The 22485-nt window shown below is 37.4% G+C and overlaps 5 protein-coding genes across 5 annotated transcripts; 3 read left to right on the forward strand and 2 right to left on the reverse strand.

Annotated features, from left to right (window-relative positions):
• The first annotated feature begins 149 nt into the window (after positions 1–149).
• LOC103452770 (probable N-acetyltransferase HLS1) lies at positions 150–1993 on the forward strand. Its single transcript, XM_008392304.4, has 3 exons — positions 150–424; positions 687–817; positions 915–1993. The coding sequence occupies exons 1-3, from the start codon at positions 239–241 to the stop codon at positions 1768–1770; spliced, it is 1173 nt and encodes a 390-aa protein (XP_008390526.2). The 5' UTR covers positions 150–238; the 3' UTR covers positions 1771–1993.
• Positions 1994–2292: 299 nt separating this feature from the next.
• On the reverse strand, positions 2293–7301 carry LOC103452783 (aldehyde dehydrogenase 22A1). The gene is made up of 15 exons (XM_008392321.4): positions 7070–7301; positions 6780–6942; positions 6623–6666; positions 6242–6346; positions 5854–5981; positions 5617–5739; positions 5056–5209; positions 4656–4759; positions 4479–4557; positions 4284–4379; positions 4031–4168; positions 3422–3637; positions 3140–3331; positions 2772–2915; positions 2293–2683 (listed from the first exon to the last, which is right to left on the reverse strand). The coding sequence occupies exons 2-15, from the start codon at positions 6889–6891 to the stop codon at positions 2528–2530; spliced, it is 1791 nt and encodes a 596-aa protein (XP_008390543.1). The 5' UTR covers positions 6892–6942; positions 7070–7301; the 3' UTR covers positions 2293–2527.
• Positions 7302–10524: 3223 nt separating this feature from the next.
• Positions 10525–12346, forward strand: LOC103452782 (universal stress protein PHOS32-like). The gene is made up of 4 exons (XM_008392318.4): positions 10525–10788; positions 11092–11198; positions 11348–11466; positions 12012–12346. The coding sequence occupies exons 1-4, from the start codon at positions 10614–10616 to the stop codon at positions 12103–12105; spliced, it is 495 nt and encodes a 164-aa protein (XP_008390540.2). The 5' UTR covers positions 10525–10613; the 3' UTR covers positions 12106–12346.
• Positions 12347–16248: 3902 nt separating this feature from the next.
• Positions 16249–19651, forward strand: LOC103452768 (uncharacterized). The gene is made up of 7 exons (XM_008392303.4): positions 16249–16497; positions 17298–17691; positions 17959–18451; positions 18555–18655; positions 18732–18818; positions 18916–19043; positions 19151–19651. The coding sequence occupies exons 2-7, from the start codon at positions 17332–17334 to the stop codon at positions 19293–19295; spliced, it is 1314 nt and encodes a 437-aa protein (XP_008390525.2). The 5' UTR covers positions 16249–16497; positions 17298–17331; the 3' UTR covers positions 19296–19651.
• Positions 19652–19806: 155 nt separating this feature from the next.
• On the reverse strand, positions 19807–22471 carry LOC103452767 (ubiquitin-conjugating enzyme E2 32). The gene is made up of 5 exons (XM_008392301.4): positions 22178–22471; positions 21756–21887; positions 21575–21659; positions 20581–20744; positions 19807–20492 (listed from the first exon to the last, which is right to left on the reverse strand). The coding sequence occupies exons 1-5, from the start codon at positions 22286–22288 to the stop codon at positions 20061–20063; spliced, it is 924 nt and encodes a 307-aa protein (XP_008390523.2). The 5' UTR covers positions 22289–22471; the 3' UTR covers positions 19807–20060.
• Between the last annotated feature and the right edge of the window lie 14 nt (positions 22472–22485).

Here is a 22485-nt window from a genome sequence, read left to right on the forward strand (position 1 = left end):
CAAACGGTACCTTAAGTCATCAACGTTGGATAGCTCTCAACCTCTTGACACAAACCACGAGGAAAAAGGAGAAAAGACAAAAAAGAAAACAAATTATACAATTGATAGCTAGGGTAGCATAAAAGTATATATATATAAGAATGCAACAAGAGGCACTTCATGAAAGATTCATCTACTGAAGATTGATTTCCACTTCACATCTAATAACCAACTTGCTACTTTCAAAGCAAGAAAAAACATGGCTGAAATTGCAGATCACACCAAGGTTCTCATAAGGGAATTCAGTGAAGACACAGATATTGAAGTGGTGGGGAAACTAGAGAGGGACTGTGAGCTAGAGTCTAAAAAGGGGTTCTCCATTTTCACTAGCATGATGGGTGACCCCTTTTGTAGGATTAGGTTCTACCCCCTTCATGTTATGCTGGTAGGTTAATTAGGGTTTACTATTTTCCCTCTTATATTTTTCCAACACCAAACAGTATGAAAACCTTTTCAATTTTCATATATCACAATCATTAATCCTTTTCTATCTCTCTTCCAATAAGCATTTGCATGATTTATATATTTCTTGGAGCTAGCTACTTTTTATACAATAGTCCCTTTGTCCCCCAGCCCTCCAAGGGGTTGTTAATGCAAATGACCCGTAGCATTGCTACACCGTTAATATGTTTGAAAATTGCCAACAGGTAGCAGAGCTGCTCGAAAACGGGGAACTTGTTGGCGTGGTTCGAGGATGCATAAAGCATGTAGGGACTGGTTCCGGGGCAAGATACGTGATAGGTTGCATACTAGGCCTTCGCGTCTCTCCTATACACCGGTATTCTCCACTTTGTTTTTCGGATAGCATAACAAAAAACTGTTTTACAAATCATCCGTAACTAGACAACTTATAACTATGTATGTTTTCCATTTAGGCGGATGGGAATCGGGTTGAAACTCATGAACTCGGTGGAGGAGTGGTTGCTGAGGAAGGGAGCACAGTACACATTCTTGGCAACTGAAGAGAGCAACACCGCGTCCACCAATCTATTCACTTACAAATGCAACTACAGGAAGCTCAGCTCGCTAATCATATTTGTTCAGCCAGTTTGTTCTGCTGTAGAGGATCCGATGCCTCGAGATATAAAAATAGAGAAGCTACATGTCGACGAGGCAATTTTCTTGTACAAAAGCAGACTAAGGAGCAAAGACATATATCCAACAGATATTGACGTGATCTTGAAGGAAAAGCTCAGCCTCGGCACTTGGGTGTTCTATTTTGAAGAACAAGGCTGGATCAACTTAAACAGTCAGGAAAGTAGTAAGGACACCGCCGGCGAAACTCAAAGCTCTTGGATCATCTTTAGCATATGGAATACCTGTGAAGCTTACAAGTCTCATCCACTGAGATCTTTGCATGCTACCCTAAGCCATGCAACGGAGAAAATTTTCTCCTGCCTAAATCTGCCGGTCAGTGTCTCCATGCAAAGCTCCTTCGGGTTTCTCTTTCTCTACGGGCTTCATGGAGAGGGAGAGAACGTCGGGGAGCTTATGAAATCCGTCTGGAACTTCGCCTCTAGGTTGGGACAAACTGTGAAGGACAGCAAACTGATTTTAACTGAGCTGGGGTTATGTGATCCTCTTATAAAGCATGTCCCTAAGGATTCCGATATGTCATGTATCGAAGATGTCTGGTACGGCAAGAGTTTGATCAACCACGCTGATGACAAAGATGAACTGCTTGTAAAGGGATCACTTGGGAATGTGTTTGTTGATCCTAGAGAATTCTAGGGTTGATTACTATGCTCTTAGTGCCAATGTTCCAAAAACATCCCCAGCTCTTCAGCATATCAACTTTGTTGTTGTATTCATCTTTTCTTTTAGTTAGTTGGAACGGCATTAAACAGTGAAGAGAGCCAATATCCTTAGGTTTTTCGGGTTGTAATTTGAGATTTGGAGTTTCGATTTTAACATTTGCTATTTGAGATTTGGCATCTGCAAGTTTCTGGTTAAATGGTTTGTCGTTTGAGATTTACCAGTTCCAAAACCCTAAGCACAATACCCAAACCCCAAACTGAACTCAAACCACAAGATACAAAATCCAGAGCCCGAGCCCAAAACCAGAAACACGGTAACGATTTTCGCACTTCCAGTTTTCCTTCTTCACTTCTCTTGTTTTTGTCTCTTGATTCTCATTTAATTTATTCCTTCTTAATTTCTTATGACCAAAAACAAGGGTAGAGTGCGGAAGGAGAAAAAGAGAGTACGAAATCCGATAAAATACGTTTGTCGAGAGTAGACCCTTAGTCTGCATTAAAATCAAAACTCATTGTTCCTTTTCTGCATTCGATTCAGAATATGTTTAGAAGGATTTAACAAGACATTCTTAGGAGAAATACATGCTGCGACTAAATTAGAACCAACAAAACAAAAGGGGAAGCAATTAGGTTGATGCTCCGTGATTATGTATTTCAACGGGAAACCAAAACCCGGGATATCTCGTAACTCTGCTAACCCATGAAAATGTTCCAATCCTCGTGTGCCAGGCTCAGTCATCTCTTCTCTTATTGTTAGCAGGAGAATTTTGCTCTGTAACGATCTTTAGAACATTAACCAATGCTCGCAAGCGGTCCCAAATGTTCATGCCATAGAGCGCTTCAACAAGTGATTCCTGGAATTCAAAGCCATTCTCCGCAACGGGATACTGTTGTTGGCCAAGTAAGAAAATCAGTCAGATTTGTAGTTTTAATGTGTGAGAGAGATGACATTACAGTTCAATTTTGTTATCTGACCTGAATAGGCTTCGGTATCTTGGTCTTAATGTACGGCCACCATCTATCCTCGACAACTGATTTTACAAGACAACAAGCTCGCAATCCTTCTACACCAGCAAACCTTCCGAATCCACTGTCTTTCACACCACCAAATGGCAGGGACTGAAAATTCGTGAGAGTACGAGACATCTTTAGTTCATTGGATTAACAATGTCATCATGTTGAACAAAATCATAACGAGTTATGTTGCAACAAGGATACTTTTACACCTCAACTAAAGAGATCTCTGATTTATCACAATGAAAACCTTTCATCTTCAACCAAAAATGAAAAGAACAAGGAAGAAAACTGAAACAATATCAATTGCTAGCTGATAAAATATTTACCTGACACATGTACGTTGATGCAAAATCATTGATTGCAGCAACTCCACAGTGTATTTGGGAAGCTATCTCTTTTGCACGACGCTGGCTGCCAGAAAAAACAGCGCAGCCAAGACCATATTTTGAGTCATTAGCAAGCTTGACAGCCTCTTCATCAGTGCTAAATTTCATTATTGGCATGATTGGTCCAAATGCCTGCAAAAATGTAGAAGGCATTTCTCCATGTAACTAATTGGAGATGAAAGGTGCACCAGAAAATGCCACAAAACACGCGAATTTAGATACCTCCTCTTGCATCAACTTCATCGTGTGATTTACATTTTCAATGACAGTAGGTGGGAAAAACTGATCAACTGCGCCTTCACCTATATGGCCAACACTTCCCCGAACAGCAAACTTTGCTCCTTTGTCTAGGGCATCATTTACAAGGTTTTGAAGCCTTTCAGAGTGCTCTTGCAAACATATAGCTCCCATATCATACTTTCCGGTAAGTGGTGGGCCCTACAAATAAGACCAAATAATTCACAAGTTTTAAACATTAAGTTCTTAAAACTGCTACTTGATCTCAACGGAATGCTTTACGTTATTCAAAATTATAGAATGCACAGCTCTTATTGGGCCCATCTATAAGTATACGTTGTATAACTGTCTCCACATAACTAGCTGCATAATTTTTCAGTATTTTTTTCCCGACCATTCCAGTCTATGTAATCACAAAGAACCTGGGAAGATGGGTCTGCGTCTGGCTGACATTGTAATTAAAAGGATATGTAGTGGATGCAACTGCTAACTGTGAAATCAAACTTCATTGAAATCGCGAAAAGGAAAAAACAGTTGCAAAACAACCTAAAGATTCATTTTTCATACCAAACATGCTGAAAGGGACATACTTACAGCAGAAACAGATTTTACAATTTTGGAAACTTGACTGACAAACGAAGAATAAATCTTCTCATGAACATAGAATCTCTCAGCCCCAGCACAGTTCTGTCCACTTGACTGAAGAACTGCCCTCACAGCAATTTGGGAAACCTAAATTGAGTAGTTTAAACAGTGTTAGTGAATACAAAAAACTATAATCCAAAATATTGGCAATTAAATGTTCATGTCTGATGAAATACATGCAGAGGTAGGAAAAAAACCATACATGTTCCACATCCACGTCTTCACAAACAATGAATGCATCTTTTCCACCAAGTTCAAGTGTAACTGGTGTAAGATTCTCAGCAGCCCTTCTCATTATCTGCAGAAATAGCAGAAGTGAAAGTTGGAAGTGAGAAGCCTGTTCTAGGAATTAAACAAGAACAGGAAATCCATCCAATCAGGCAAAAGAAGAACATACCATCTTACCCACACCAGGCGATCCAACAAATATGATCTTGTCAACAGAAGACACCAGTGCTTCTCCAGTTTCAGCAAACCTAGTGAGATAGAAAAAGTTTGATCATAAGCAGACAGTTAAACAAGACTAGAGAAGTAAACAACCCCACTCCCAACTTAAAAAAAAATAAATCAATACCCTGTTACAACGTCAACTAAATTTTCAGGTGCTCCTACAGCAGCAAGGGCTGATTGAATTATTCGGAGGTAGAAACAACCAGACCAGGTTGCATGTTCTGAAGCCTGCAATTACAAGCATATAACTCTGTCAAATTAACAAATAATCTTCAGAGCAAATCATTAGAAGATAAACTATTTATATATACTTTTTGTTCTGAACCAGGTTTTAATGATATATAGCCTAAATCCCCAGTAACGAATAATAGCTAACACTGATATGGGGTGTTTACACAACCATCAAGTTGAATGGAATAAGGTTTTAGGGATACAGAGACAAGTGAAGTGTCTTTCTAACAAAAAGTACAAAAGTGCAGCTAGTGATTAAATAAAATAACAGTGGGCATTCTAACAATAACTACCTTAATCACAATGCCATTTCCAGAAAACACTGCTGCCAACATTGGATTAAAAATATTATGAAAAGGATAATTCCATGACACAATGGCACCAACAACTCCAAGGGGATGGAATTCCACTTTGGATCTCTTGTGAAGCATTGACCTTCCGCAACATCTGAATTTTTTTTCATGAGCAATAATCACAATACAGTACAATTATACGTCTATTGGTGGAAGTGAATCTATGTTGCCTAAAAACCATTAAAAAAATAAAGATAGAAGCTCCTTATATGGGTTAAAAAGCAAGAAATTTGATTGAAATGGTAAACTTGATTTAGTGATAAGGTGAATGCCCGAAAAAGAGTACATTATAAGAAGTCAACATTAACATAAAAATTTAGATGGTACTGATATCATTCAAGTCAGCAAACATCGCAAAATGTATATCACTGATATTGCAATTAAATAAACCATGATGGAGATGGCCAACAAGGTATTTATCACAGCAGACTGTTATCCTACTCAAATTAACGGAGATCAGATAATATACAGAAAATGTAAACAAAGCAGAAGAAAAAATACCGGTATTCAGGCTTTAGCCAACGCTCACCCTCTGAAAGAAGCCAAGTGATCTTCTCACATGTTGTCATTATTTCCCCTAGAGATGCATCTACCATAGTCTTTCCCGTATCACGTGAAGATATTCTAATCAAAATTTATGTGTGTAAGTACACAAACTAATCTCTAATAAAAACACAGTACATGTGGAACCCATATATGAGAGAAAGAGAGAGAGAGAGATTTGAATAGAGTACTTACTCACATATAAGCTCCTGGTGTTCGATAATATACTTCAGCAGAATCCGCAGAAACTGGCGTCTTTGCTTGAAGCTACTCTTTGCCCATGCTTTTTGCGCCTTTCTTGCTTGAGCTACACGCTTCTTGACCTGACATTTACAAAGCGGAATTCACCAATTTTGTGATATTCTGATCTGGGTGATCTCCACCTCTTTTATCATTTGAACTTGTTTGTAAATGCAAAATTATCTGCCCATTTAATGCAGGCACAAAATCAACCTCATCACTTAATACCGAATGGAACAATAATCTGCCCATTTAGAATTCAAGAAAGACGAGTACAATATTTAAACACCCTACACATTTAATTCACCAAACCCCACATCCAAGCATGCATAACACGTCTAACCTCAACGGGTGTCAGTGCAGGGAAGTATCCCAAGTATTTCATGGTTGCAGGCTCATAGCACTGAACCTTGGTCTCCGCTTGTGGTGTCCTTCCCCTCGGAGGTACCTGCACCGTAAAACCCCAATGAGAGGCTAACCAAATGAATGCTTCACACAATCACATTCAATACAACTCAAACGACAAGAATAAGTGCATAAGGAAACAAATTTGAATGCAATTACAAGCAATTTAATTACTTCCAAAACTATAACTAGATCAGATTAACCGATAAATGCGAAGAAATTAACTACAATCAAAGAACTGGAGACAAATGCTTACAAAAATTTACAAATTCTAATAACAAATACAATCAAAAGGGCGAAAAATCTTTGAGAAACTCACGTATATGAAACTGTTCTCCTGCGTCTGATTCCCGTCATCCAACACTGCCATTGATCAAACCACGCCCAATTAATCAATCAATCACACAATCTAGAGAGAGAAAGAGGAGAGAGAGAGAGAGGGAGAGAGAGGGAGGGAGAGGGAGGTAGCAGCGTACCGTCAGAAGCATCGACATCGATAGAAGGCACGTTGTGGGGAATGAGCAACAAGAGGAACCGACAAACGGCGTAAGCAAATCCGAGGACGAACAGAGCCCACCAAAACGCCATCGTTTAGAAGCAGAACACAAATCAAACGTCCTTACGCTGGAGACGAGAAGGCTGAAACAAAAACTTGCAGTTGCGTTTTCTGGCTACGAAGAAAACAAAACGAAAACAGGAAAACCCGAAAAAGCGACGGAGGGAGAATCTCTGGGAGGAGTTGGCTTTGGAAGTGGATCGAGCTTACTTGTTTACTGGGGCTCCTCTTCCACTTTCTTCGCCGGGATATTTTGAGATGGACGGCTGCGATGACATCTGTGATTTGATCGGGTCAGGCATGCTTGAGTTCAAGTGGAAGGATTTTTTTTTTTAAATTTTTTTTTAATGGGGACTATTGATGGTAAATTACGATTATCCATTTATTCTTGGGGCTATGAAGATTCACACTTGGCCACAAGTGTGGCTTCCATACCAGCAGTGAGTTTCGAATCTGAGACCTCCAATTTATAGTTTGAAAGAAGCTTCGTAATCCTTTCTTTACCGGACCACCAACTTGTGGTCCAAGCAGAAGGACTGGAGTGAGGGAGAAATGTTCGTGTGTGGATCCTGTAAATCACGTGTTAATCTGCTACGGCGCGTGAGGTACTAAATTTTTTAGTACTATTTTTAGCGGTTAGATCTTGGTTATTTCAAAGAAAAAACCTCACGTCATCAAAATCAAGTGCAATCCATATTCATAGACCATAATTATGACTATTATCACAAATCAAAGTCTCCGTTCTCATAGCACATGGTTCAGATGTTTTTTCAAGATCATTTGCATTTTTATTAAGAATTAGTTACTAAAATATTTTCATTAAAAACACTTTTAGTTATTTTAGAAGCATTTTTAAATGAGGGTTCAGGCTTAAACCCATGAAACTTGAAGCACACGGCCGTAAGGTTCCTTACTTCTCTAGCTTTTCTCATATTCTTGTAGTAATTATCTTGAAAAACCAAAAACAAATTAACAACTAGCAAGAAACCATGTTGATGCGTTCATATTTACACGCTTAGATAAAACCACAATAAGTCATGATTAATTAATAATGATATGAATTGATTGTATGTACATGATAAATAATGAATAATGCGTCATCAGATATTTCTACATTTATTAGAGTTGCGGATCACATATTTCACTAAAGTAAAAAAACGAGATGCAAATAATTAAACATTATTTATTAATCATAATACGGACCGTTTACGTTTCTCACATGAAATAAAAGAACAAGAAGCAAGCAATTTTGCCTATTATGATTTGAGAAGCGATTTTTCTAAACCATTTTCTCCCTTTATACATTCAAGTATAATTTCGTACATTGAATTGAATAATTCAAACGATAATTAAATGACAAATCTAAACAATTGGGGATTCGGGAGTAGGTTTCTCTCCCTCCTATTCTCATCCCATTCATTCTCCTTCTCTCACACTTTGTTTTTTATCTTATTGTCTTTATAAAAAATCAATATAAGATATTGACGTGATTTAACCATAATCATTCAAGTATGATAAAAAAGAAGAAGAGATATTAGAAAAAGAGAGAATCATCCTTCGTTTCACAAACAATGATTATTATTTATAGAAAACTTCATTTTAATCCTTAAAAAAGATGAGTTTTAGATTATAACCATATGTAAGATTAAAATCCAATTTTAGTCCCTAGCACATTTAATCATATCATTTATTAGTTGTATTTTGATGTTTTATTTTATCCTTTTATTTTTATTTTAATGTATTAATTACATTTAAATTTAATTTTTATTTCATTCATCATAATATATTTTAATGTCTACATTTAGGCAACTAATTTTTTTATAATATATATTCCGATAACAATTTTGTATGTTCTCTATTTAGGTACATTAATACATTTGAATATTTTGGTATATCCATCGGTACAAACATGTAGTTACATTGATTCAATATAATGCATTTCGGTCAATATAATGTATTTCGTTATGTACACTTTGGTACACACATTTGAGTATCGACTTTTAGGTACATTAATTCAATTATTATATTTCGGTAAATACATTTAGGTACATACATTTTGGTATTGATATTTAGGTACATACATTTTCGGTATTGACATTTAGGTACATACATTTCGGTATTGACATTTAGGTACATTAATTCAACATAATACATTTCGGAACATACATTTAGGTTCATTATAATATATTTCGTTACAATCATGTAGGTACAAATATTTCGGTACAAAAAAAAGTCAATTTTATATATTTTGGCACAATCATTTATGAACACTTATGTATTTATATATTTTTGTATCACAATTTTTTTTTAATATTTTCTCATTTACATTCATTTCTAATTAAAAAAAAAACTAAATATGTGCATATTAATAAAATTAAAATTTAATATGGAGAGATTAAATAAAAATACACATTAAATAACAAAAATTGAATGTAAATTTTGATAAAAGTACACTCAAGGGATTAAATTGAATATTTAATCTAGCACCATATTTTTTTTTAAATTTTAATCTTTTGCAAGGATTAATGTTCAAAAATCCCTATTATTTATTAACAAAGGAAATTTAGAATATTAAATGCTCTAGAACACTATGAAAATCCCCAGGTTTGCAGTCTTTGCTTTGAATCTCAACCTTGTAAAAAACAAGCCGGAATCAAGCCTTCCATTTGAAGCTCATAAAAGCAAACGACATGTCGTTTCAGTTACGCGCGTTTTGGGGCGAAACACTCCCGGATCCCCAACACAGTGACACATAACCATTTTAACATATCAACTGTCATTATTCAATCGTGTCTTATTCTCATAATTCGAAGCAAAGACAAACAATATCACTTCCCCAAAACATTCACCGTCCGATGCCAAGAGGGAACGTCGGACAGAGCGAAATGTGTAGTCGCACAAAACCTTAAATTTGAAGGGATCTTTAAAATTTTGTCATATAATATTATGTAATAATGTTCTATATTTAGAAATTGGCTCTTGTTAACAGTTCAAAACCTCATTGCATTCCTTATAAGAGTAATTTTTTTTCCTTTTTAAATATAAAAGAGTAATGCTCAGACGACTAAATTTGTAAACTAAATGATGTGTCAAAAATAGGAAATGAGTACATATATCAACTCATTGTCTAATTTACAAAATTTTGTCTACAAATTTAGTCTCCCTAGCATTACTCAATATAAAAATTTAGAGTACAATGAGATATTCTGATTGTCGATAATAACATAAAAAAATGATGGTTTTCAAAATTTTAATATAATAATATTATATATTCAAGTGAAATTTTAAAGTTAGAGTTTTGAAGTTTTTTTTTTTCATGTTTGGTTGTTTAAGATTGAATTGTTTTTATTATTTAGTGAATGTTATGTTTGCAGTTTTTTTTAAGTATAATTAATGATATTTGTAAACTTACAATCAGTGAGTGCTAAATTTTGTTTTGATTTTGTAATTGTTTCCTAACATCAATACATTGTTTTACTTTTTAAAAAAAAAAAACTATCTTAAAGAGGGATTCTTTTATAAATTTCGTACATGACCTCCGAAATATCAGAAACGGTCTGCCGAAGCCTATTCCTAATTCTCGGGGCTCCACACAAAGAACCATCCAACGGCTAGCATAAACTACAAGTGGAGTCATCACATCGTTACACATACCCGAGTTCCCTCATGGTGGTCATTGCATGGAGAGCTCTTCTTTCTCAAGACTCTGAACTTTCGGTTGTTTCTGACCAGCTTTCCAGAGAGAGTGAGAGAGATGGAAGACAGGAGAGTAGGAGTGGCAGTGGATTTCTCGCCGGGCAGCAGGGCAGCCCTGAAATGGGCTGTCGAGAACGTTGCCCGGAAAGGCGATCACCTTATCCTGGTGGTGGTCCGGCCTGAAGAGTACTACGAGCAGGGCGAGATGCAGCTCTGGGGCGTCACCGGTTCACGTACGCCGCCCCCTCTCTCTTTCTCTCTCTATAAATTTATAGATCAAGATTTAAACTTTCTCTCTTGCTTTTGTCATTTGTTTTTTATTTTTGGGTTTTGTTTGTAATGAGTGTGACTCAATTTTCAGCACTGATAAAAAAAAAAACTGAAAAATACATAAAACTATGGTGGTCTCTATCAAGACTTTTTGTTTCAAGTTTGGAAAATTTGTGTTTAGTTTTTAAATTCGATTTGTGGGTTTTGTTTGAGATTATGAGTGCATGCATGGTGATTAGTTGATAAATCGATGGACTTGTTTGCAGCTTTGATTCCTGTGAAGGATTTTTCTGATCCCAACGTTATGAAGAAGTATGGAGTGAACCCTGACGCTGAAACCATCAACATCGCCAACGGTGCGACGCAGAAAGAGGTTAGAGTTTAGAAATTGATTTCTTTTAATTATTATTAATCTTGAAGAATCATACTAATTAAGCTATATTTTGATGATATGATTAAAAAAAAAATTGATAACTAATAAGTGGTGTGATAATTAATAATTATTGGGTTGGATTGGAGCAGGTTACGGTGGTGATGAAGATCTACTGGGGCGATGCCCGTGAGAAGATTCTTGAGGCTATTGACAAGACCCCCTTGAGCTTCCTTGTTATTGGAAGCAGAGGCCTTGGCAAGATTCAGAGGTACATATTCATATACATTATAATTCATAGCATGTTTTCGATTTTAATTTGAAATGAATTGCACCGTGCAAAAGTTGCAGTTAACTTGATAGTTTAATGAACAGAGAAACTGTGTCACTAGTACTACGGTTTAGTAAGTGGGAGGTTATAGGTTAAACTCCCTGAATGACGATCGAGTTTGATACCAATTTATTATGTTGGCCAATTGTGTGGCATAATTCAATTTTTCCACCCCTTCAGTGTAAAATAGCTTTGTGTATTAAAAATGGACACAGGAATTGTAAGTTTAGGGGTGGTTTTTGAAATTTTTTTATGATACGTCTACTAAATTTACAAGTTAACTGGCTAAAAACAGACTTAGAATTTCTGTTTGTGTTTTGGGATTGTTGTGTACATGTGGTGGAGTTGGTTGAGGATGTGTCATTCTTTTCCATGGGAAATTATTCTGAACCTTTTTAAGAATCTGCTTTTAGTTGACTGTATGTATCTTTGGATTCAATGTTTAGGATTATGATTGGATTTCGACGTGCTTGTTGTTTTTGCAGGGTTATAATGGGCAGTGTCAGCATCCATATCGTAAATAATGCTTCGTGCCCAGTTACTGTCGTCAAGAGTCACTATGAGTCTCATGACAACTAAATCCTTTGTCCTCAATGCCTGCTTGGTGAATAAGTAGAATGCATCAATTGCTTCCTTTCTTGCAGCTGCAAGCCTTTTAGTTTGCACAAGATTTAGTTTTTATCTGAATAAGATCTAGTTAACTTATGGTTTCAGCTGTTTGTTGCTGTATGTTGGAGTTGGACAAATTTGATGTACCTATATCGGTACATTATATGCATTTGCTACCGTATATAATGTGAATTCAAGTTGTTGTCCAAGATGTTGATGCTAGTTGACCTTGAGTTTAGCCCAAGTGGTGAGGAACAAGGAAGAGTAAAGGGTTAGGGTTAGGATTAGGATCGGCCAGGGTTCGGGGTAGTATATTAGGGTTAGGGTCGGTATGTAACAACAAACAACAAAAACAAGCTTAAGCTCTTCTTTTATAAGGTATGCAGTGCACAAAATAGCCGAGTAGAGAGAGAGAGAGAGAGAGAGAGAGAGAGAGAGAGAGAGAGAGAGAGAGATCATCCTCCTATTATAGGAGATTGAATTCTAGTCCCCTAATTTGAAAGCCAAAACTGTGAATACAAATAATGTGTTAAGTTAAATTCCATTGATAGCCAAACAATATAAGGCATTATTCACCAATCACACACGGTGGTTATTATCTTGTTTCAAAAATGATATATTGCAGAAAGCAAATGTAAGTGTTAACAAGAGAGAGAGAGAGAGAGAGAGATGAATTTTCACTTGTATTCCTTCATAACAATAATTACATTACAATGTGGTATTTATAGCTTATACTAATACCAACACTCCTAACTAACTCCATACATCAACCAATCACAATATGACACATGTCATTCTATCTAATACACTAATCATATCTGTCAACCTATCATCACACACAGTGGTTATTATCTTGTATCAAAAGCCTCCCATTCTTTCATTTTCTTCTCTTCGAATTCCTTCCACCCTACAAACAAATTCAGAAACAACAATGGATCCAAGGTGCTATACTCAAACGCCTCTCATCATCTTATTCTTCTTCATTTTCGGCTTTATAACTCCCGCGAAAGCTGTATGCAAGCCCCGGGACTTGAAACTGAGGTACCTAACTTGCAGGCTTCCGTGCCTCCTAGTAAGCCACAGCCGGGTCAAGTCTTCCCTTCATCGCGGTCAGCAGGCCCCCCACCAACCCGTAGTCCTACTCCGGCCCCCGGCCCCAACTCCCTCCCCAAACCCTCCTTCACAGCCTCCACAAGCATCACCCCCTGCTGGCAATTCATTTTCTCCATCTTCCTCCTCATCCTTTCTTCGCCGTTCTTCTGTCAGCCCGCGCGGAAACCTCTTTGCGCAGCCTTTTGTTCTCAACACGGCCTCATCATCAACCCCTCCTAACCCGGCGATCCAAGAACTATGCAAAAACACCGACTACCTTGATCTTTGCATCTTATCCCTGACCCCTTTCCAACCACCCAAGGTTGACCCCGTATCCGCGCTTGGGATGGCAATCAAGGTTTGCACCGCACACGCCCAGATGTCTCTAGCCGCAGCCTCAAAACTTCTGACAACGCCTAACACTGCACGTGGAACGATCGCTGCTCTCAGTGATTGCAAGGACATGTACTCTAATGGACGGCCTTCAGAGCGCCATTGATGCAATCCAGAGCCACGACATTGGCACGATTAATAGCATGCTTAGCAGGGTGGTAACCGATGCTGTGCCGTGTGGGGACGGGTTTGAAGGAGAGTAATCTCCGCTGGGTGATTACGACGACAAGCTTCGTAAAATGGCTAGCAATTGCCTTGCCATTGCTTCCTTGATCAAGTGATGATCAAGATCTCTCTGTATATATATCTTCAGTTCCTTCCCTTTTGTTTTGTGCTGTTTCTTGTTGTACAAGAAAAGCATCTCACATAACTAGCAAATTGATAAGAATAGAGATGTAGGAATACATAAATTAAAGCTTACATTTTGTACTGTAGCATGTATTATTTGTCTTTATTTCTTGAGAAGCATTACACCTAGCCTACAGGATTTACTTGTATATATGCTATTATGCAAATTCACTTTTTTTTGTATCACATTCATTTCGGGGTATAGGGATTTGAAACTTGAAAGAATGTGTTTGAATAGGGGATCTCAAACCAAAGATTTGGAGTATTTAAATTTTGTGGTTAATTGTTTCATGAGATTTTGATAATATTAATCAGTTCATCGAATCCACATATATTTGATTATTTAAGGGTATAAACTTTGAAGAAAATTATTATTAGCACTCTTAAAAATGTCTATTATGTCTGTACACCTCTCTTATTAGAAAATTAGAGAGTGATGTTCGTAGAGCAAATGAAAAAAGGGAGAAATTGTATTTCGAGAACTACATCACTTATTCCACTATGTTTGAAGAGTACTTGATCGAGATAAAAGAGAAACAAATAAGAGATAAAGAGTTATGTCAACCATTCAACTATACATCTTTCTATCTACATCTTCTTTTTTGTTGATATTCGATAATAAGGGAGGAGCAATTATGAAAGATCTGGAATGCTCATGTAAAAATATTTAATCACTCGAGTTATAAGCTCCTTACCAAAAATATTAATGTTACAAATACGTAACAAAAATCGTCCTTTTGAAAGTAGACAATTGAGACACAAAAGTTAAAAAAAAAAAAATTATTTACAAGAATACTTCTTTATGAGCAAGGATAAATAATATAAAAAAATGGAAACAGCTAGTCTGTAGCTTTAATTCGAGAAATATTCAAAACTAATCTTAACTATGGAAAATTGGATCCTAAGTTGAATGCAGAAGACACACATGGGTTAACTAACTTTAGTTATGTCGAAATCTACAAAAAACTAGTACGTTCTTCCATGGCTAATCAAGGTAAGCAGTGCTTTGATTCTGGACCGTCAAGGCCAATATCTTGCACGACATCACCGTTGAAGAGAATTATCATTTAGTATTATAATTTAATGATATTTATTTTTACTTATAAATAAATAATCTTAGGTTTAAATTTTGTGAATGACGACTTTGTCACTAATTCATACCCCATCCCATATTGTAAATATCTATTGTGAATGCAAATTTCCGTCTTCTTTTTTGACGAAAATGCACCTGCAAAACAATCAACACCTAAGATCAGGGTCACATTTGATCTTGATTGAGCCGTTATTGTCCATTGCATGAGCATGGAAATCCTGATGTGTCTCAAGAGTAATTTTGTATTTTATTATAAAAATCCACGTGTCGTCTCTATAATTTTTTTGATTATTTTTTGGTCCACATACACAGTATTAAAAAAAAAAAAAAAAGTCAGCAGTGTTTCCCGTTTGTGCTTGGCAGGTCTAGCCTCAAGTATTGAGTTTGACCGCTTGAGCAATATTCCCAAGCCTACGACTGGTTTCGTACACAAAATAAAGGAGGTTGATTCTCTGCCCTCTCATTTTCATACTCTTTTTATCACTTTTTATTTTATGTGGTTATGGTTAAGTTACGTCAACATTTTATATTCCTATTACTTTTTGTTTTATTATTTTTATAAAAAAATTAATTTAAAATATTGACGTGACTTAACCGTGACCAGACAAACAAAATGGGATGAGAAGAGTATGGAAATAGAAGGGCAGACAATCCACCTCACAAAATAAAAAGAATGGTGCTACTCATATATTTTTTCTTTCCTTCTTACGCATGTTCCGTTAATTTTTAATTGATTTTTTTATGGGATGTACTATCTACACCTCTTTTTACTTCTCACACACCCTTTGTTAATTTCTGTCCGTTGATCTTCTTCAATTCATTCGATCCAACGGTTGAAAATTAGAAGGGTGTGTAAGAAGTAAAAAAATATGTATGGATATCACTATCTTTTTTTATTTGATTCGATGATTAAAAATTAAAAAATATTAATTTTTATGTTTTGATATTTTTTTATTTAATTTGATGATTGTAAATTAAAAAGTATATAAAATATAAAAAAGACGTGCGGACAAAAACACCTAATAAAAAACTAATTGCATAGAAAGCTGCGCTAAGTAAATGAAGAAAAAAATAATAATAAAAATGATTTAGAATTTAGAATTTTAACTATAAAAATAAAATAAATAGTAAAGTAAATTGTAATATAATTAATTTTTTAATATAAAAATATAAATTTTTATTAGTATGATTTTTCATTAACGTGAACGAAAATTTTAGTTAAAGTTTCGAAAAAGAAGAAGAAGAAAGTGAGGAGATAATAATCCACTTTCATGCTTTACCAAATCAAGACCATTCCCAAAATGCCATAATCCCACTACTCTCGCACTCTCACTCACTGCATTTCAACCATTCGTTTCCATTTCCCCCGGTTAGGGTTAGGGTTTCTCCTGGCTCTTCCATCACTGTGCTTCCGCCTGCTCCCTGACTTCGTCAAGGTAATTATGTGCTTTTGACTTCGCTTTTTTAATTTCCAGTTTCCGCAATTTTCTTTTCTTTTATTTTCTTGTTCTCTGTTTGTTTCCACTGAAAATCTGAAATACCAACCCAGGATTCAAGAAAAGAAGCCAAAATGTTGGGAGTTACTTTCTTGTTTTTTTCTTTTGTTAGTTTTATGGTGAATTAGAGTACTGGACGTTAGTGGGGCCTTAATTTTCTGTTTGGTTGCTCAGAAAATAGGAAATAGGTGAAAGGAGGAAAACGTACTCCAAGTGGTTTGTTCTTACAGTTAATGTTGTCTAAAAAAACTAAAAAATCCATAGGGAGACCAAGGCAATGAAAATCTTTAAGCTTCAGTTTGGACCGTTTGGTGCTGTTTTTCTATTTCTGGCATCCTCATCAGTATCACTGGTGTGCTCATCCGTTTGGGAGTGCTTCTGTAGGGCTCATAAGCGTTTTTGGTAGAAGTGATTTTATTAGAAATACATTAAATTTATAAAAAAAAAATCGAAAGCCTCGTGATTAAGCACTTGGAAAAAGCGCTTCAATGACCTAGAAGCACGTTTAAGTTTTTCTGACAAACATGGTCAAACACTTTTAGTCCTCTAAGAAGCAGCCCCGGACATGCCCTAGGTGACTTGGTTTCTTTCATACAACTTGCTGGCGCTATTAGATTCATAGGTTCATCGTGATTTAGTTCTTACTGAGGGACTTGGTATTATTATCTTCCGGTTCACTGTGGGGTTTGTAAAATAATGGAATTGTGTTGATCTTCCACCCCTTGTTTTCTGAATGTTAGGTATCATAAAAAAACTGCAACTGTTTCGGCATAGATGGAAAGCTTCGGTGGCGCTGGGTTTTCGCCTGGAGGTTGCATTGTCAGGAAGAAGAGGAGTATCATATCACATAAACCTCGGTTAAATCCACCGACATTTTCACTCAGCTATAATATCCCTATTGGCAAAGGAACCATTGATGGGAATCAGAATAATAAGAAGAAAATAGTGCGTTCTGATGGATTGGGAAGTAAGAACAACCCGAAGAAGTTAAAGCTTAAGTTTGGAGGTGTTACTCGTACACTCAACACCAAGTATATAGCAGATGTTGGCAATGATGGTGGCTCGTCCACCGCTAAATCTTTAAGCTCTTTAGATGCCTTCACACCCCAACTGAATCCCCTTCCCCTTGCTCTGGTACCTCACCCTGATTCTCGTTACTATTGCAATTGTTGTCTCATTTTGTACGACCTGTACAGTGGAATTTATTTGTCACCCTGTCTGATTTTTCCAATGATTATTCTTTTAATTCTGTGTAATCACAACTGTAATGACAAGGAAATCTTTGAAAAGTTTCTAGTTCAGCGGTTGCTATTTGGTTTCAAAAGTTACCCCCATTTTTTTGTGTGATTTGTTCATGATTACATTGTAACAATGCCGTGTATCATAACATTATTGATGCAGGATGATGCAGGTGGAGGTGGGGTCAATGAGCCAGTTCGGAAGAGCAAGCGGGCTCCTAAGAGAAGCGCCTTGGATGCTGGATTTAATGAAGATGACGATGAAGATGAAGAAATCCGATTCCTTGGAAGACTAAGTGCATCTAAGGTTGCTCGTTCAGAGAGAATTCAAATGGACGTTCGCTTTCATGGATATGATAGTGGAGACTATAAATCATCAAGGCTAGGAACAGCTAGTAAAAATAGGTCAAGGTCAGAAAAAATGCACGAGGATAAAGAGTATTTGGGAGAAGACGATGAAGAAGAATTAACATCTGATGATGAACCTGAACCAAATGGGAAGAAGCTGAAAACAGGATCTCTTAGTCTACTTCTAGAAGGGCGGAAAGAATCAACCCTCACTACACGTAACCGGACCCTCCAGCCTGGAAAAGATATTTTACCTGGTTCAGGTTTTCTTGACATTGCAAGTGATTTGCTTTCTGTCCCATGTAAAAGTGCGCATATTCTTTCCGTGTCTGTTGCATAATTCTGATTATATTCATATGCACACCCGTACTGAACTTGTTTTCAGTTTTTCTGTTGGCTGGTTGACCACAGGCAAGAAGGATAAAATGTCTGAAGTGGAACGGCAATTAAAGAAAGCTGAGGCTGCACAGAGACGGAAAGTGAAGTTAGAGAATGCAGCTAGGGAAGCTGAGGTTTGGCCTTTATATCACGCTTTATAATATTAACTCAGGTGGAAAATGTAGAAACAGTCTCACCTCTAATTTTTAGGCTGGGGCAATCAGAAGAATACTGGGTCAAGATTCCAAGAAGAAGAAGGAAGAAAAACTGAAGCAGCAAAGGGACGAATTGAATAAGGTCTTTGAGAGATTATTATACATTTTTCACTCGTCTTCCTTTTTCTCGTGGCCCTTCACATTTATTCTCATGCAGTATTAACTAAAATATTATGCAGGGGAGGACCGGCTGTCCTGTCACACTGGCACCAAACACTGTCCGATGGGTTGTCGGTCCTAATGGAACCACCGTTACATTTTCTGATGATATTGGTCTGCCTAGTATTTTCAGTCCAGTGCCTTGCAGGTACAGCATTTGCTTTCTTCTAACCAGCCCCAGTTGTGTGTTTTTAATCTTGCTTTTTCTTCTTGAGATTGACAAATTTTATAACTTAGATGGTTTGTGTTATTTAGCTATCCTCCCCCACGCGAAAAATGTGCGGGTCCAAATTGCACGAATGCATACAAGTATCGGGATTCCAAGTCGAAGCTTCCCCTGTGCAGTCTCCAGTGTTACAGGGCAATACACGAAAAGATGCAGCCTCTAATTACTTGCTGATACCATCTCCTCCTGCGCATCATCTTGAACCAACTAATATGTTCGATATAGGTTGCTAGAAGCTGGACAACGGATAACTCATCATTTTGAAGTCAGGCACCCTGAAGCCGGTCATGGAATGGCGTAGTAGCATCGTCACTTGCCAATTTATTTTCCGATCACTAATGCTGTTAGAGTAGGAAATTATGAAAGAACAGATGCTTCGGTGCTTCGATGAGAGATCACATTGTTCGATCCCGTGTTTTCCCGTCTCAATCGAAAAGTTTCTGTTTATGGAGAAGTTGTCGACTTGGGATGAAATATTTCACTGCTTAATGAGCACGTTGAATTCAACATGGAAAAACTTAACGCCTTAAGCTAATTTTGGCGCGAGGGGAACATGTTTGAAAAAGACCGTTCTTAGTGCATGGATAATTAATTAAAATTAGAGCGATGACAAGCATCCATCCTTTTCTCCGTCGCCTCTTTATTTCTGGCCATCTGATTGAATATCAAACGAGAACAACGCATGTAATAAACCGATACATTTATTATATGCGTTTAAATACGCACATAACGATTTGTTGACAGGGAAAATGTTTCTGGGATGCCAAAGCTCACGAATGCAAAACATTTTACGTTTAATTACAACTGTGTACTTTTTAGATGATCGTAATGGATCACAAATACTTCAAATATATGTAAAACTTTAAACAGATGTCTTTTAACTACCGTATAAGATATACGCATATTCTGTTACAAGGGCAGCTCGAATCGTCACTAAATCTACGATCCGTCCATGAAAACAGCACCGTGTCCGCCGGATTTCATAAACTTCTTAAATAGAAGAACCATGATTGCGATGGTAAGTCCAACAGCAGCCCATGTGAACAAGCGATCGTCAGCTGGTTTGTGTACTTTAACTTCTGGCCTTTGTAGCAGCTGACTTGATCCAGTGGAAGGAGCTTCGTCCACCGCCCTTGCCGCTACAGGGGCAGGGTTAGCATTCAGAGGGGCTTCCTGAACTTCTTCGACAATCCTGTCTCCTGCTGTTGGGTTTGCAGGCCCTTCCCCAGCAGTTTCCTCCGCGGGTGTGGATCCAGCGCTTGCGGAACTCTCCTGAACATTGCCTTCCTTGTTTGAAGGATGCTCTTCCGAAGCCTGTGAGGGGCTCAGTTGAGGAACAGGGGGTGCCTTGCTCAGCATATATTCATGAATCTGTGAAATTAATATTACCCATTAGCAAGTTTCTGTCATGAGATCTTCAATTGTGTAATTGCAACGAAACTTTCAGCGGATATTTTACCTCGTCCATTAACTTCTGGCGTTCATCAGTGCCATATCTTGGGGCTGCTGCACGAGATTTGATGGCCAGGGCACGCCTTTCTTCCTTCTTGTATTCCAGTGAACCTAATGCACCATTTGGGTTGGTAGGCATGAAAGCAATAAGTGCAACTAAAGCAGTCCGCACTGCCAACAGACACAGTACATTAGCAAGATGACAATAAAATGTCAATCAGCCAGGAATCAAATAAAATTTCAGTTGTGTGAAACACATCACATCAGCACAGACTGTGTTCTCAATACCGCTTAAAATATCAATAATTGAATAGAGACACGTTAAGAATACAAATAGGAAAAGTCCGAAAGAAGGAACACCATAGTGATATGGTCATTGGACTAAAAGCTGGTTTGGTATTGCTGTGCTTTGAAAAAAAGCTGCTATGAGAATAAGCGGCTGTGCTGTGAGAATAAACTGAAAAAAATCAGCAGAGTGTTTGTTAAACATTTTTATAAAAGTGCTTTTGGAAAAAAAAAGCAGTCTGATAGTGGGTCTTTTCATTAAAGGAGCACTGTAACTCCGTGTGCTTAAAAAAAAAACCAATTTTCCAAAGCTGCAAATAGCAGCTTCAGCTTTTTCCTTTGATTTCAGCTTATTCTCACAACAACTTCTAAAATAAGCCCTTTTTTTTTCAGTTTACCAAACACCTAAAACCCTCACAGCTTTTTTTCATGGGTCCTTTTTTTTAAGCACCTCACTCCCAAACCACCCCTAAGCAAGTCCAGTTCCAACTCCATTTCAAGCTAACCATGACTTAGTGACGTATCTATACAATGTTATGAGTTCGGGTGTGGAATTGGTCTGAGCAATATGGATGCTGCTTAGAAAATGCATATTGGAACATTGCCAAGCCTATCTACGTAAAATAATAAGCTTACAAAATTATAGCTCTTGAGACATTTTGTCTGCATAAACCATACACTAGCACACGCAATACGTAAGAGAGTGTGGAATTTACCGCTCCATGACGGTTGCCAGTGCTCGGGATGATGATTCGATATGCTCAAGCAAATCTTGGTTTGGGTTTCGAAGCGACCATTTGGCTGCAAGTGAAGTAAACAAGTCAACACATCATGACTGAAAAACTATTCCAACCGGCAAACTAGCCCATTAACCTCAAAAAATGCACAACACATTACCGTCAGCAACATGAATGAAGGGGGTTTGAACGGGTACTCCGCCGGCAACTGAATCCGCCCGTGGTAAATCCCACCTTCGAATTCGGTGTCCCTAGGGCCTCTGATTGCAAATTGCCAGTCAAATATGTTCTCCTGCAAACAAACGCTAATCAGCTAACAATATTGATACATTGATAATTAGCATCTAGTCCAAACAATATCCCCAATTTCAAAATACCCCTAAAATTGAAAACCAATTGAAATTTAGAAAGAGAAAAAAAGGAAACAAAAATCAAAATTCAGCTCGAGCCCCCAATATTTAAATTCAATTAAATTCAAAATTCGGGTATCAAATTCAAATCTCACCAACAAAGTGAATTAAACAGAAAAAATTACAAGATCAACAGTCTGAATTTGTAAAATTATCGGGAAAAGTGGGAAACCTCGAGGGGGAGGCTCATGAAATCGTCGGAGGGTTTGGATTGCATCTCCTTAACCTCCTGCAAAATCCGCTTCACCGCCGGGTTCTTCCGGTTGTACTTGTCCTCCGCCATCGCCGTCCGGTCCGATCTGCACCGATCCGATCCACCACCACCACCACAACCTCTCCCGGTTGAATTAAATGAACAAATTATATACGGAATACAAATACGAAGCGGAGAGGAAAGAGAGAACCGGGCGGTGTTTATACGATATTTGTTGGGTCTATGCCACGTCGACTGATGTATGATTTCTGAGGTGTCAGAATATG

The sequence above is a fragment of the Malus domestica genome, chromosome 13, assembly GCF_042453785.1.
Source record: "Malus domestica chromosome 13, GDT2T_hap1".
NCBI lineage: Eukaryota > Viridiplantae > Streptophyta > Magnoliopsida > Rosales > Rosaceae > Malus > Malus domestica.

What these genes read in the sequence shown, in the direction of transcription:
- LOC103452783 (XM_008392321.4), bottom strand. Translation starts at nt 6,891, where the DNA reads ATGGCGTTTTGGTGGGCTCTGTTCGTCCTCGGATTTGCTTACGCCGTT. An exon ending in CGATGTCGATGCTTCTGACG is followed by an intron (nt 6,667 to 6,779) that starts GTACGCTGCTAC and finishes GATCAATGGCAG; the next exon opens with TGTTGGATGACGGGAATCAG. An exon ending in CATCAACGTACATGTGTCAG is followed by an intron (nt 2,916 to 3,139) that starts GTAAATATTTTA and finishes ACGAATTTTCAG; the next exon opens with TCCCTGCCATTTGGTGGTGT.
- LOC103452770 (XM_008392304.4), top strand. Translation starts at nt 239, where the DNA reads ATGGCTGAAATTGCAGATCACACCAAGGTTCTCATAAGGGAATTCAGT. An exon ending in ACCCCCTTCATGTTATGCTG is followed by an intron (nt 425 to 686) that starts GTAGGTTAATTA and finishes AATTGCCAACAG; the next exon opens with GTAGCAGAGCTGCTCGAAAA. An exon ending in CGCGTCTCTCCTATACACCG is followed by an intron (nt 818 to 914) that starts GTATTCTCCACT and finishes TTTTCCATTTAG; the next exon opens with GCGGATGGGAATCGGGTTGA.
- LOC103452768 (XM_008392303.4), top strand. Translation starts at nt 17,332, where the DNA reads ATGGAAAGCTTCGGTGGCGCTGGGTTTTCGCCTGGAGGTTGCATTGTC. An exon ending in ATCCCCTTCCCCTTGCTCTG is followed by an intron (nt 17,692 to 17,958) that starts GTACCTCACCCT and finishes TTATTGATGCAG; the next exon opens with GATGATGCAGGTGGAGGTGG. An exon ending in TTCAGTCCAGTGCCTTGCAG is followed by an intron (nt 19,044 to 19,150) that starts GTACAGCATTTG and finishes TGTGTTATTTAG; the next exon opens with CTATCCTCCCCCACGCGAAA.
- LOC103452767 (XM_008392301.4), bottom strand. Translation starts at nt 22,288, where the DNA reads ATGGCGGAGGACAAGTACAACCGGAAGAACCCGGCGGTGAAGCGGATT. An exon ending in TCATGAGCCTCCCCCTCGAG is followed by an intron (nt 21,888 to 22,177) that starts GTTTCCCACTTT and finishes GTTTGTTTGCAG; the next exon opens with GAGAACATATTTGACTGGCA. An exon ending in CTTCATTCATGTTGCTGACG is followed by an intron (nt 21,660 to 21,755) that starts GTAATGTGTTGT and finishes CTTCACTTGCAG; the next exon opens with CCAAATGGTCGCTTCGAAAC.
- LOC103452782 (XM_008392318.4), top strand. Translation starts at nt 10,614, where the DNA reads ATGGAAGACAGGAGAGTAGGAGTGGCAGTGGATTTCTCGCCGGGCAGC. An exon ending in CTGGGGCGTCACCGGTTCAC is followed by an intron (nt 10,789 to 11,091) that starts GTACGCCGCCCC and finishes ACTTGTTTGCAG; the next exon opens with CTTTGATTCCTGTGAAGGAT. An exon ending in ACGGTGCGACGCAGAAAGAG is followed by an intron (nt 11,199 to 11,347) that starts GTTAGAGTTTAG and finishes GGATTGGAGCAG; the next exon opens with GTTACGGTGGTGATGAAGAT.